The sequence below is a fragment of the Zootoca vivipara genome, chromosome 5, assembly GCF_963506605.1.
Source record: "Zootoca vivipara chromosome 5, rZooViv1.1, whole genome shotgun sequence".
NCBI lineage: Eukaryota > Metazoa > Chordata > Lepidosauria > Squamata > Lacertidae > Zootoca > Zootoca vivipara.
Window position 1 is genome coordinate 81,508,495 of NC_083280.1, and position 14,653 is coordinate 81,523,147.

The 14,653-nt window shown below is 43.1% G+C and overlaps 1 protein-coding gene across 1 annotated transcript in view; it reads left to right on the forward strand.

Annotated features, from left to right (window-relative positions):
* ZCCHC24 (zinc finger CCHC-type containing 24) overlaps positions 1-14,653 on the forward strand; it is a 127,299-nt gene that overhangs the window by 24,071 nt on the left and 88,575 nt on the right. Inside the window, exon 2 of the mRNA XM_035138331.2 lies at positions 6,087-6,287. Within this exon, the coding sequence (XP_034994222.1) occupies positions 6,087-6,287 (201 nt within the window). The remainder of the gene's footprint in view (positions 1-6,086; positions 6,288-14,653) is intronic.

Genomic DNA, 14,653 nt, shown 5'->3' on the forward strand with positions numbered 1-14,653 from the left:
AGGCGAAGCCAGGCGAGCAGCAGGAAGGGCTAGGAGTTAGGTTCATCTGGAGGGCGATGGGGAAATTGCCAAGGATGCAGACTGTGATAGGGAGAGAGTAGGACTGAAGGGGAACAGTAACAGAAGAGCAGGCGAGCTTGCTTCAGATGCTTCCACAGCAGCTGGCAAATACCAGCTTCTGAGAAAGTGTGAGGAGAAAAGGGCTCAATTTTCCCTTCCTGTCTGCTGTGATCTAGATCATTATCACCACACACAGAGAATTGGTACTATTTGCATTTCTTTCTTTAATGCTCACGAGTTAGATGCAAAGGTGCACCGTGAGTAGCTTGGTGCTCCTTTACAGTCAGCAGGTTCAAGTGAGAACATCTTTGAAAATTCTTTGAAAATTCCTGGAGAACAGGCGAAGTTCCAGCAGACTGGAGGAGGGCAAATGTTGTCCCTATTTTCAAAAGGGGGGAAAGAGAAGACCCAAACAATTACCGCCCAGTCAGCCTGACATCAATACCAGGAAAGATTCTAGAGCAGATCATTAAGCAAACGGTCTGTGAGCACCTAGAAAGAAACGCTGTGATCACTAAAAGTCAGCATGGGTTTCTGAAAAATAAGTCATGTCAGACTAATCTGATCTCATTTTTTGACAAAATTACAAGCCTGGTAGATGAAGGGAATGCTGTGGATGTAGCCTATCTTAATTTCAGCAAGGCCTTTGACAAAGTGCCCCATGATATTCTTGTAAAGAAGCTGGTAAAATGTGGGCTAGACGATGCTACCATTCAGTGGATTTGTAACTGGCTGACTGACCGAACCCAAAGGGTGCTCATCAATGGCTCCTTCTCATCCTGGAGAGTAGTGACTAGTGGGGTGCCACAGGGTTCTGTCTTGGGCCCAGTCTTATTCAACATCTTTATCAATGACTTGGATGGTGGGCTTGAGGGCATCCTGAGCAAGTTTGCAGGTGACACCAAATTGGGAGGGGTGGCTAATACCCCGGAGGACAGGATCACACTTCAAAATGACCTTAACAGATTAGACAACTGGGCCAAAGCAAACAAGATGAATTTTAACAAGGAGAAATGTAAAGTACTACACTTGGGCGAAAAGAAAAAGAAAGGCACAAATACAGGATGGGTGACACCTGGCTCGAGAGCAGTACATGTGAAAAGGATCTAGGAGTCTTGGTAGACCACAAACTTGACATGAGTCAGCAGTAAAATAAAAAAATTCCTTCAGTAGCACCTTAAAGACCAACTAAGTTTTTATTTTGGTATGAGCTTTCGTGTGCATGCACACTTCTTCATCTGAAGTGTGTATGCACACGAAAGCTCATACCAAAATAAAAACTTAGTTGGTCTTTAAGGTGCTACTGAAGGAATTTTTTTATTTTACTTCGATCCAGACCAACACGGCTACCTACATGAGTCAGCAGTGTGATGCAGCAGCTAAAAAAGCCAATGCAATTCTGGGCTGCATTAATAGGAGTATAGCATCTAGATCAAGGGAAATAATAGTACCACTGTATTCTGCTCTGGTCAGACCTCACCTGGAGTACTGTGTCCAGTTCTGGGCACCACATTTCAAGAAGGATACTGACAAGCTGGAACGTGTCCAGAAGAGGGCAACAAAAATGGTCAAAGGCCTGGAAACGATGTCTTATGAGGAACGGCTTAGGGAGCTGGGTATGTTTAGCCTGGAGAAGAGAAGGTTAAGGGGTGATATGATAGCCATGTTCAAATATATAAAAGGATGTCATATAGAGGAGGGAGAAAGGTTGTTTTCTGCTGCTCCAGAGAAGCGGACACGGAGCAATGGATTCAAACTACAAGAAAGAAGATTCCACCTAAACATTAGGAAGAACTTCCTGACAGTAAGAGCTGTTCGGCAGTAGAATTTGCTACCAAGGAGTGTGGTGGAGTCTCCTTCTTTGGAGGTCTTTAAGCAGAGGCTTGACAGGCATATGTCAAGAATGCTTTGATGGTGTTTCCTGTTTGGCAGGGGGTTGGACTGGATGGCCATTGTGGTCTCTTCCAACTCTATGATTCTATGATTCTACATCTGCCAGTGGTGCAGAGGGTCAGTGCATCTTGCTGTTAACCAGAAGGTTGGTGGTTCAAGACCACCCAGGGACAGCTGTGGGCAGGATTCCTGTATTGCAGGGCTTTGGAGTAGGTGACTCTGAGGACCCTTCCAACTCTATGATTCTCCAAAGTGGAAAAAGTTTTTCCTCTTATTATTTCAGGCTGCAGGAATATATGGAGGGTTGTGATTTCCTCTCAAGCCAACTGGAGACTGTTCCAAGACTGCAGTAGTTGGAAAGAGTTTAGTGAGAACTAAGTCATCAGAGGAAAATAATGTGGACTCCAGTTGTGGACTTGAATTGTGGCAGTGGGGAGTGGCATCTAGTGAGCCTGGAGCAAGTTGTGCGGCATGGACACCTCACCTTTCACAAGTTGTGGTTCATGTCTCAGTTGCGGGTGTGGAACGGAAGTGGCAGTCACCTAAGTCCTCCAACAACATGGGCCAGCTGGATGACACCAGGTGAAGGAATAAAGAATGTGTGTCAGCAAGAAAACATTTTATTTTAATATTTCATATGCGATGTAAAACTACCTAGAGCCAGACCAATTCCGAGCCATTACCAATTCAGATACCAGCGTGGGGGCACCCCTCATGTTCCACAAGTACCTTTACACAGTGGCGGAGCTTCATGCTCCAGCACCGGGGGGTGGAGAGCAGGCAGGGACGGGGCTGGCGTGCGTTCCCAGGGGTGTGACGTGCTGCCCACAGGGGTGTGGCGTGCATCCTGGGGGCGTGGTGCCCAGCATGGGTGGGGGGCAGCCGTGATAGCACCCCACCAGGATCGTGCTGCCGGGGGCGGTGTGCCCCCACCGCATTCCTCTTCCTCCTCTGCCAGTGACTCTACATTACTTGTCCCTATTGTCTCAGCAATGCACAAAGCCTCAACCAGTTCTCTAGGATTTGTACAACTTAAAGGTTCTTTGTAAAAACTTGTTTCGTTTCAGCTACTTCTGCTTTTAACAGTGTTACTGTTTCTGGCCTGTACAATAAGTTTCACCCTGAGAGACCTTGTTGTCTATATGAATGTGTGTGTGTGTGTGTGTGTGTGTGTGTGTGTGTGTGTGAGAGAGAGAGAGAGAGAGAGAGAGAGAGAGAGAGAGAGAGAGAGAGAGAGAGAGAGAGAGAGCTTTGTTACAACCTTGTAGTAGACATTCACGAATTCTGTCAGTTTTTATATTGTATACATTTGTTTAAAAAAATAATGTAGCAAACTTTGCAAATAAAAAAGGAAACCTGTTTCTAAACACTCTCCAAAAATAAAGTTAGACAAAACGGAAGGAGATGGTTAGTTTGTGATATTTGAGAATGGACTGCAGCTCTAACATGAACTGTTTTGGGACAAAGCCTCTTGGGTCAGCCTCTTGCCTAGACCCTGCTGTTGTCTGCCTAGCAATGGAGGCCGCCACATTTGAAAGCTATGGATTTTGAATTAAATTTCAGTGTTTTTTTTTTATAAAAAAAAACTACTATCCTCTTTGGTGGGCGCAGGAGACAGGGCCTATCAGAACCTCCTGAGTCAGGGGCAGAGCTTGGATGCATCATGAATTGTAAGAGAGAGAAAATGAAGTCAGGAAAAGGAAGAGAAGGGAGTATCCTTCCCACTCGTTGCTCCAGTTTTGTGTAACATACATTATGGATGGTGCCTGTGAAAAGTTGAAGGAACTCTTTCTTAGTCATCTGAGAATGATTTTTTCCAAAAAATTCTCTGCCAGAGGAATTCCACCTTATCCTCTGGGGAATGTTCTCCATAGCATTTTATCCCACAGAATTTTAAATAAGGGTGGTCCACCCATTTATTAACATCTAAGGGCATCTGAAGGAATACAGACTCTCTCCCACTATTAAGAATATTGATTCCATCCTGGTGATTATGTGCTTCCTGCTGGTTTGAGGCTTTGGAATAGCAAGCCCCTTGTGTTTGCTGGATATGACCTTCGCTCTAGAAAGAGTGGCCATCCCAAGAGGTGAGAGACACCAAGGGGCCATTTTCCAGGGAACAGTTAAAACAGCTGTAGGTTTCCCACACAAAAATCTAAGGCAGATGTAGGCCTGAGTTCTCCTTGTTACCATTTGACTATAAAATCCAGAACACTGTGTTTAAGGCCTCTTTAACCAGTCACAAATGAACAATTACTTTTGATTTTTTTTTAAATTGTTCTTTTAAATTTTCCCTCTTGGATAGCCTTGGATGCCAAATATTTTCTCTTACATTTGTGTGTGTGGACTCTTTGAAATTTTCCTTCAAAGTTATACCACACAATGATTGTGGGAAGCTATAGCGTCCAAAAACAAACCCTTAGTGTCTTTGAGTGTATGTTGAACGAAATAGGGTTAGTTTTTGTTTCTTGAACTGAGGGGGTGATTTGCTCAGTTTGATTAGGTCTCACAAACAAAGGCCATAAGATGTTTTCATTTGTTAAGGAAACAACTGTTTCAGCCTCTCCAAATTTAGGAGATGATGACATAACAATTGGTTTTCCCAGATTGATGGCAATGTCACAGATGGTTAGCACTGCTACTGACACTGGCCATTTTAGCAATATGCCCATCCCTACATAGAAGGAGGTGGAGCTAACCTTAAAAAGGATATTTTTGTAAATAAAAAGTGTGGGAGGCATGTGCTGCAATACTTCAGAGGATAAACGTGTGGCAAATGCTATGGGGAAGCAAAAGCAGGACATTAAAAGCAGCACATGAGAGGGCTGCTACTTTTTATTTGATGCCAGCTCTATGCCTTTAACAGCTCTAAAGCTCTAAGGCAGGCAAAAAGGCCACAGGTATGGCAATTCCTATTGACATATGAACATGCCAAGAAAAGTTGTATGTCTTGCATTCCAAAGGCACAAATCCCACCTGCACTATATATCTAAAGCAGTAGTACAGTATGCAACTTCAAACAATAATTCCTTCCCGAAAAGAGTCCTGGGAACTATAGTTTCTTAAGAGTGCTGAGTGTTATTAGTTGACCCCCTATTCCCCCTCAAAGAGCTACAATTTCCAGTGTGGTTTAACCATCAATCCCTCTTCCCAGGGAACTCTGGGAATTTTCAACTCTGTGAGGTGAATAGGGGGGCAGCAGTCTCCTACAACTCTCAGCACTCATAACAAACTACACTTCCCAACATTTTTTTATGGAAGCCATGACGGTTTAAAGTATAGTGCTGATGGGAGCACAGTGTCTAGGGTGGTAAACCTTCTATATAAAGCAGTCATCCCCAAACTTCGGCCCTCCAGATGTTTTGGACTACAATTCCCATCATCCCTGACCACTGGTCCTCTTAGCTAGGGATCATGGGAGTTGCAGGCCAAAACATCTGGAGGGCCGCAGTTTGGGGATGCCTGATATAAAGCAATCTTTCAGTGGAACATAGAGCAGTCCGACAACAGGATCTAGTTGGTATTGGAATTTGTGATCAATGATTCTTTGCTTCCCCACAGTTACTATCTTAGGAAACAAACATTGCATGTGGAATATATACACCATGGGGTCTTGGGCTATTGTGTGATGCCGATCTGTTTTTAAAAATAGACCCATTAGTAATTTTGTTTACCATTGAGAGGCTGTGGGGTGTTAGGCACCATTTACTGACTGCAGACAACTTTATTCATAGTCCAACAAAAGGTGGGGAAAGTGTGCTTATTCAAATAATCCATGTGGTGCTGAGATCAGGGAGAAAGGGATCTGTAAAATATACTCCGTTAACTTTCTCTTGGTCAGGGCTACAACCCTGTGTGTTGTCTGGCTGCTTAAATCCCAGCTAGACCTCTAATTATGAACCTTGGTTTCCTGTCATTAACTTTTGCAGCAAGTCAGAGAAACGGTTTTTGTGAAGGGAAGCATAGACTGATACTGCTTTCCACCCCTTCTCAATTTTATTTTTTTTATTAGCATTGTTGTTCAGTCCGGTCATATGGTCACCAGAAAAGGCAGTGCAGTTTCAGATGTGGATCTTGCTTCTATTCCCACTGAAAATAACCCTATTCCATCTCTCTTTATTCCCCTTTGGCAGGCACTGAGCAGCAGCCTCTACAAGAGTGCCTCTCCCTATGGCTCCCTTAATAACATAGTAGATGGCTTGAGCTCCCTCACCGAACATTTCTCCGACATATCCCTCTCCTCAGAAGCCAGAAAGCCCAGCAAGAGACCACCACCCAACTACCTGTGCCATCTTTGCTTCAACAAGGGACACTACATCAAGGACTGCCCACAGGTAAGGACAATAAAAGTCTAATCACAATGTTTGGCTGTGCCACCCACTAAGAAAGAGGTGGATTGTTACCTTCCTTGAGAACGTAAGCTAATGTGATATCTAACAATAATCTTCTCTCTGATTATTTGCTAGCTTTAGCAATCTCTGGACTGATAATGCCAGAAAAGAAAACATGCTGGTATTTTACTTATCCTACTCCCCCGCCAAAAAGAGTTTCTCTCTCTTACCCCAGCTGAGAGATCTTTGAAAAAATTTAAATCTGCCTCTGTGTGCTTTATCCGTTTTGAAGAATACATCAGATATATTTCCGCCCTCTTTGCTAAATGCATTTCCATGATTGTTCAGCCACAGTTATTGGATGGGACCCTTCATTTAGAACAACTAAGTAATGTACACTCCAAGCAAAAAACAAACAAACCACAGAGCAGAAAATGCATCAATAACACATTTGGTTCTTGGGAATTAGTTCCTGGTCTGAAATATCAACTGCAAGGTTTGAGGAAGCCCTAGGCCTCCCCTACACCACCACACAACTTTCTCCATTTTACCAGGTGGCAGGAAGGGAATGAATGGGTCTTCTTCTTTTTCCCTTCCCTTCGAAAAATTAACAGAGAGGGGAAATAATGACCTGAACATTAATATGTATGTGAGCCAGGACACAGATGCAGTAAGAAACAATTTGGACCATGGTTTACAAACCTGGCTTACCTTTCAGATTTGTCAACCACTAGGGTTCCCTGTTTTGGATGAAATGGGAAATTCTGGTTTAATGGAAGCTAGGAGATTGTGGTGGAGCCAGTGCATGACAGGGGGTCGGAGTGGGCAAGGGAAAAGATTGGGGCGGTAGCACGTGCCCACATCTTCATAAAGCATGATTCCTGAAGCCTTGGGTGATTGTAAATATGCAGTAACTGTCTTCCAGCCCCAGGCCTCCATTTGCAACATGGATGAAAGAACCTTAAATGCTCTCTGGAAATGCTAAGTTTTAAAAATTCAGCTCTATAGGGACTCTTGTGTTGTTGTTTTTCGCTCCAATAAGATTAGCTCTTCTCATTGCCCTGAGCAAAGATGGATCCATACTGAAGGTAGCAGCAGGGTTGTTGACAGAGAGGGAAAACCTCCAGCAAAAGAGCAAATATCCTTGCCAAAGCATTTGTCTCCAGCTTCTGCCAAAGTCTGCTTTCAGGCTCTCCCTCTGTCTCATGGCTTTCTAACCCTTCTCCATACACCTTAAGACTTTTTTTTCCCCGTAAAGAGAGAACATATGCAAGGCTTGTCATTCAAATCCTACAAGCCAAACATGGGCAGATGGTTTTAAGGGCTCAGTTTTAAGGGCTTGTTGCCTCCCCTCCACCCTCAGTCTGGGCCAAATTGTTTAAGGGAGCCATTCTAGCATTGACACCTCTATCCTTAATATAATAGTCACAAGAGAATTCCATTGCTTTCAGTTAATTTGCAGCCATGTAAATGTTATATTGGAAGGAAGGAGGAAAAAAAGTCACTTCTCTGGGTTTACCAGTAAGATAATTTAATTCCAATCATGGAAATGATTTGGGGAAGCCTTATTGAACCTGGTGCCCTCAAGATGTTTTGAACTATTAGCTCCCATCACCTGTGGCCATTGGATGGCCCAAAACATTCTAGAGGGCACCAAGTTGGGGAAGGCTGAATTCAGGCATATCTACCGTATACCTGGTTTAATAGTCAGGCTGTCTTTTCAGAAAATCCTAGAATACATCATTCTGCAAGGGGGCCTCTAAAAGAGAAATGTCAGCACTTTTCCGAGCTACAAATCTGAAGCCACTTTTGGGGATGTCATGGCAGTTAAAGTGGTATAACACTAACAAAAGTTTACACTACCGCAATGAATTGAACAGTTCTTTCTAAGTAGCTTTGGAGACATTCACTTGTCTGCTCTCAAGCCATGGATTCTGTTGTGGTAGTATTCATTTTTCGAATAGTGAAACTGCAGTCATCCTGGGCACATGTCACATCAAAAGGTTTACTAGTTTACATTTTGTCTCCCTGGGGATCTGCAAGAAGTTTTAGTACTCCCACCAAATTCTAATATCCAGAATTGATTGGGGAACTCCACGATATTAAATGTGATATAAAACTGGCATAATGTGGTGTAGTTATACCTACTTGGCCTGCATCCAACCAAGTTATTGTATAAGTGAAATTATTTCTTGCTTGCACAACAAAACTTTCCTTCCTTCTTTCTCCTCTGCACCCCTCCCCAAATCTGCTCTATGGGTACCCATAAACCCCTGTTGCAGATGAGGTAGCTGTGAAGGGCTCAAGGGGTGCAGTGGTAGGGGAAGCCCCTGCAAATCCTCCATATTATCCACAGGGTCAGGGGAACTTTCAGAGTAGATGTGGGGGTGCAAGGGCACATGGGGTGCAGAGTTGGGGAAGTTCCATTGTACAAGCAGAAGTCATCTGTTCATTTTTAGTCACCCTTTGTGACTTAAAAAAACCCCCAGTTGTTCCTCCTGCAATATGGTGTGTCAGTTGCCATATTGACCAGCAGTTGACACCTCTAATGAACAACATAGCTCCTCCTGCCTGTGCACCAAATCTTTTTGTGAGTTCAACAAAGATCTTCAGAGGGCATGCCCTTCTCCTCATAATACCTGGCGATGCACCTTTAAAAATGTGAAGCAGGGCTAATTTCAGTCTGAGTCTGGGAGTAGATGTTTGAGTGAAACTGGCTCATTGGGTCTAAACATTTCATGGGCGGGCTACCAGGGAGGCAAAGATTTTCTTTCTGGTGCTGAAATAAACTTTAAAACTCTCATCTGCTCCACTCTGAGCTCCCATTCCTGATTCAGCATGCATGAGAGTGCTAATGGGAACCAGATGTCAGACCCCCACCCTCAAAAACTCAATATGCACTCCCACCCATTTGGTGCATCAGATTTCTTGGCGATTTAGAAAGGAGGAGGGAGAGGAGACCAGGAGAGATTCCTAGAACAGCTGAAACTGAAACTGCAAGACTGTTTCTAAGGGAGGTGGAGGAGGTAAACAGTGATAGCAAATGGAGGCTTTTCCAGCCACATAATTCCCCAAGGGAGAGAGGTAATGGCCTGTGTGAGGTTGCTCTTTGTGTTCCAGTCCTCAGAGTGATTTCCTTTTTGTTGTTGTTAAGATTACCAGGGATAGAGTTGTGGGTACTATAAGCTGCAAAAGCTCTAAACCTGGATGGTGATTTGGAGTAAAAAATATAGCAAAATTAGGGCCAAGCAAAAGCACCTCCCTGTTTCCCACAAGTATATTCAGCACTGAAGAAAAGTGGTTATGTGCACAGTATTATTTTCAGGAGAAATTTCCATCCTAAGGAAATAATGAGTTGGGATCTCAAAATCAAAGATAGGAAATGTCTGGTCAGCTTCTAAGCAAAAACTTGAGGTAAATCTAATATCTGGCCTATTTGTTTTGTGTCCATCCAAGAAGACCTGTCCAATTCTGTTGAGTTCCAGAATCTGCTCCATTATAATTTATTTGAATTTAAGTGTGATTTCTGTGTAGTCCTAACAACTCTAGGCAGATCAGTGTGCAGTGAGACTATGGTGGTCACTTGTGCATTGCCATGAAAGAGGAACTACATCATCAAAAAGGAAGGTTAAAGAAAAAAGAGTAGTGATTTGCATAAAATTGCCTATGATAATTATGTGTGCAAAATACAACACATCTCATAGGACGAAAGGCTGTGACCAAGAGTATGCCTCTCATAACAGCTGATCAGCTACTTCAAGGTCCACCCCCCTCTTTTTATGCTTCATTTATATTTAAACCAGACTTGGACTGGGCAGCCCTTCAAACAGAGGACTCTTCCGAAGAGACTGTCCTCTAATAGCCCTTCTAATTGAGGACTGTTCTGTAATGTAGGTCACACTATCTGAGCCACACTTCTTTGTCTGTTGCTGTGTATCCCTTTCATTTGAGGAGACTGGGTTTAACCTGCCACAGAGCTGGGACAGCACTGCAACTTCTAGAGAAATTAGCGAAGAACATCTGGGCAGGTTTTGAATGCTTATAACTTATTTTTTCTTAGCTCTTTGTGTCGTCAGGCTCCCCCCCCCCCCCGCCACCACTCATTCATATATAGGATCTTCTCATTACACACCCTTATATTTTTTTCCATGTCCATCCCTATTGCATTTGATATTTAGGATGAGCTAAGTTTAGCAACCACTGTGAATAAAAGTCTGAAGTGTTTGAGAAGAGAGGTGGGGGCGAATGAGAGATGGTGTTGGTGAGAGAATGCAGCCGCCTGTTTGACATCTCCCATCTGGTGTAAGTGATATGAGAGCTAAAGCCAGCCAGCCAATGAGGAGCTATGCCTTTGCATTCCCCAAATGTTACCTCAACATGCGGTGTATCCAGCTCCCATTTAGACCAGTGGGGGGGGATGGCAGTGACTTTCCTTGTAGTGGACATTGACATCTCATTTATTTCTACCTGCTGGCATTGTAAAGATATTTGGCTAGGAAGAAAACTAACAATTTGCTGCAAAAATACACCACCCAATCTTCTCAATTTGCCTGTCTTCAATCTCAGTTCTGTTTATTTACATCTTTAGAAAATAAATGCATATACACAATTTTCTTTCTAAAAGGGCAAGAACACCCCATGTGGTTAACCATCAAATTCCAAAATCCCTCTCTCTTCTCCCTTTTTCTTTCTTTTGTTGTCAGGATTTTCCACATCAAGGAGGCATTGCCTTTTATGACAACTTACCCAGCCTCCAGAATTCCTTGTTTATAAATTTCCTTTGAAGGAAAAGCGGCATGTACCCAAAGGACAATTTCCCTGTGGTATAGCAATACATAAATGAGGGTGCAAATCTTCATTCGTTAAATCTAAAGAAAAACTAATCCCTGAGAGTATAATTTCAGATTGCCATTTGGGAGGCTGCGTGATTGAATGCTCCCTCAGTTTAAAATAACAACTGTGTCAATAGAAAACTTGTGTGTTAGAGAGAAGCGTTCTAGGTTACTTTCTTTTTTAAAAAAATAATGTATTTATTAAAGATTTTCTCAAACAACAAAACATACAAAAATACCGAACACACAAAGAAAATTACAAAACAAAAAAAAGAAAAAAACAAGAATACAAAAAGAATACAAAAATGCAAAAACAAAAATTCTAACTATAACCCTTATTTCCAATCTATTGACTTCCTCATTCCACCTCCTTCTGTGATTCTTTACATGTCCTCCGTAGTAAACTCTAAATCTTACATAAATTCTAATTATTACTTTAACTATACCTTAATTCTTTAATCTTTTATATCTTATCCTTTTATATTCTATCTAGATCTTACTTCTTAATTTAATTGTCCTTAACTTCTATCAATACTTATTTCGCACCATTGTATTATCTACAAACTCTATTTTATCTCCCTCACTTCCACTAATTCTAATCTATTATAAGTTTATTCTTTAAATAAAATTTAAATTTCTTCCAATCTTCTTCCACTGCTACTTCACTCCGATCCCGGAGCCCCACCCTTCCCCGAAAAACATTTCCCTGGGTGTCCCGACAGGTCCCTTAATACAATCCAATTTCAGACCTGTTTAATCCGTCCATCAATTAAAAACCAATAGATCTTTCATCCCACACCAACTCTTGTCCACTCCAACCCCTGCTGCTCTCCCGCCTTCCCATTCTGTTGTACAAATTCTTTAACACATCTCCTGCGCCTCTCATTTTTTGCACCTTCCATTCCCACAACTTGTCCATTGCATGGATGGTGCTCCCCTTCTCCCGCCAGAGGAGCGCATCTCCATGCCCCTTCTAACTCATTTGCCCAAGCATCATAGTGTCTGTTTGGGACAGGTTCTCCCTCTCTCACTAGGAAAACCTGTTCCCAAATGTCCTCCTCTTCCAGAGCTTGTTGGTTAAAGCGTTCTAGGTTACTTTCACCCAAATGTGCTAATTTTCTATGTGTAAGCCAGGCATCCCCAAACTGCGGCCCTCCAGATGTTTTGGCCTACAACTCCCACGATTCCTAGCTAAGAGGACCAGTGGTCAGGGATGATGGGAATTGTAGTCCAAAACATCTGGAGGGCCGAAGTTTGGGGATGCCTGGTGTAAGCTTTTATATTGGGCAGCATTCAGTCATAAGATCACCCACTTGCAGTCTGAAGTAGTTTTATCATATGATCTGGTTTTTTGTGTGTGTGTTGATAGCTTTAATCCCATCCCCAGGATATTGTCTTATCAGCAGACTTTGCTCTCACAATCCTGTTAGTGATGTAAGTTATTTTTCTTTCTTAACCATTTCCCTTTCAGTCTGCCTACCACTACTCTTAATGTCCCATTCAGACCCTTCTTCCGCAGTTCTGGGAGCTACCGGTACTCCTGGGCCTGCATACAGCATACATACAGTATAAATGGCTAAAGCACGAATCTCACTCTCTGACAGATTTGCAAAATCTGGAACTCCCATTCAAAATAAGAGTCAAAACCTGTGGGCCATGCTTTTCATTCCAGCCAAACAAATTCCACAGCTGGAAAAGCAAATTTGCCTTTATTTTCAATTGCCAGGAACAAATTTGCCGGAGACAAAAAAAACAAAAAACCATGATGCCTTGTTGAGGGCCATGCTGGGACGCAGGCTCCAAAACTGAGGTCAGGATGACAAAAGCTGAGAACAAAGAGACAGGGAAGAGGCAAAAAGGCCCAAGTGGGATTCAGGGAGGGCAGAGCAAAGTGAAAGCAAAAACAGCAGGCAGTGCAAATACAGTCATACCTCGGTTTAAGAACACCTCGGTTTGAGTATTTTCAGTTTAAGTACTCCGCGGACCTGTCTGGAACGGATTAATCCACTTTCCATTACTTTCAATGGGAAACTTCACTTCAGGTTAAGTACGGACTTCCGGAACCAATTACACTCATACCTCAGGTTAAGTACGCTTCGGGTTGAGTACTCCGCAGACCCGCCTGGAACAGATTAATCCACTTTCCATTACTTTCAATGGGAAAGTTCGCTTCAGGTTAAGTACGCTTCAGGTTAAGTACAGACTTCCAGAACCAATTGTGTTTGTAAACCGAGGTACCACTGTAAGGCTGAAGGCACGGCTAAGGAGCAGTTGACCAGCCTGCCAGCAGCCCCTTCTTGCTTCCTTTAGAGGGGCTGTGGGAGCCACAGAAGGCAGGGAAGGTGTCTGGTCAACATGCATTCCAAGACAGGGCAGGGCTGAGGCACAACTGGCGACAATTGTGTGCAATTCTCCACCCTGATCCAGCAGCTGGTACAGAAGTGCCAATCAGGAGAGAAAGCTGAAGGCTGAATTCAGTACCGGTACTTCTTTTCTCTCCCCTCTCATCATGCACCCATGGATGTACATGATTGCAGGTTATTTCAGAGGTAGAAATACAATTCTGGCTCATGCAATGTGCAATGTTGGGTTGGGGGCACCATGTATTTATCACTCCCTCCCTCCCTCCCTCCATCTATCTATCTTATATGTCTCTCTCGTCCAGGAGTCGCTCACATGATGCCCTCCAGAAGCTGTTGGAGTCCACTCCCATCAGCCCCACCCAGAATGGCCAATGATCAAGGGTGATGGGTGTTTCATTCCCAACAACACCTCAAAAGCACCACATTAGCTGCCCCAATCTAATTTATTGTTTAAATATAAATTTGAATTTTTAAAAGAGGCTATAAGTACGAATCTTCCCAACATCTCGCCTTGAATTTCCTGAAAAGAAAAAAGGCAAGTCCTGCCATTCTTATTACTATTAATACTTGGACTAGCAGGTCCATTGGTTGTTTATTAGATTTAATATCCCAAGTGTTACAGGTCCTCTCATCAGATTTATTCATAACAGGGATGGGCTTTTTTTGATCCCTCCACCCCTAGAGCAAAGATGAGTACTTTGGGTGAGGGTGTGTGTGTCTGTTAATTGGTATGTGAGGATTTTTTTGTTCTTGTTTTTATTATGTATTTTGGGTTTTTATCTTATATTTTTAATGTTGTGAACCTCCCCTATGGACGAAGGGCAGTACACAGATTTAATAAACAAATAATAATAAATCAATCTGGAACAAATGGCTGGGTTTGAACGTGGACATCCAGGAGCAATGTTCAACTCAAAGCTTCTTTGACTTTGTTGTTGTTGTTTAGTCGTTTAGTCATGTCCGACTCTTTGTGACCCCATGGACCAGAGCACGCCAGGCACTCCTGTCTTCCACTGCCTCCCACAGTTTGGTCAAACTCATGTTTGTAGCTTCAAGAACACTGTCTAGCCATCTCGTCCTCTGTCGTCCCCTTCTCCTTGTGCCCTCCATCTTTTCCAACATCAGGGTCTTTTCCAGGGAGTCTTCTCATGAGGTGGCCAAAGTACTGTAGCCT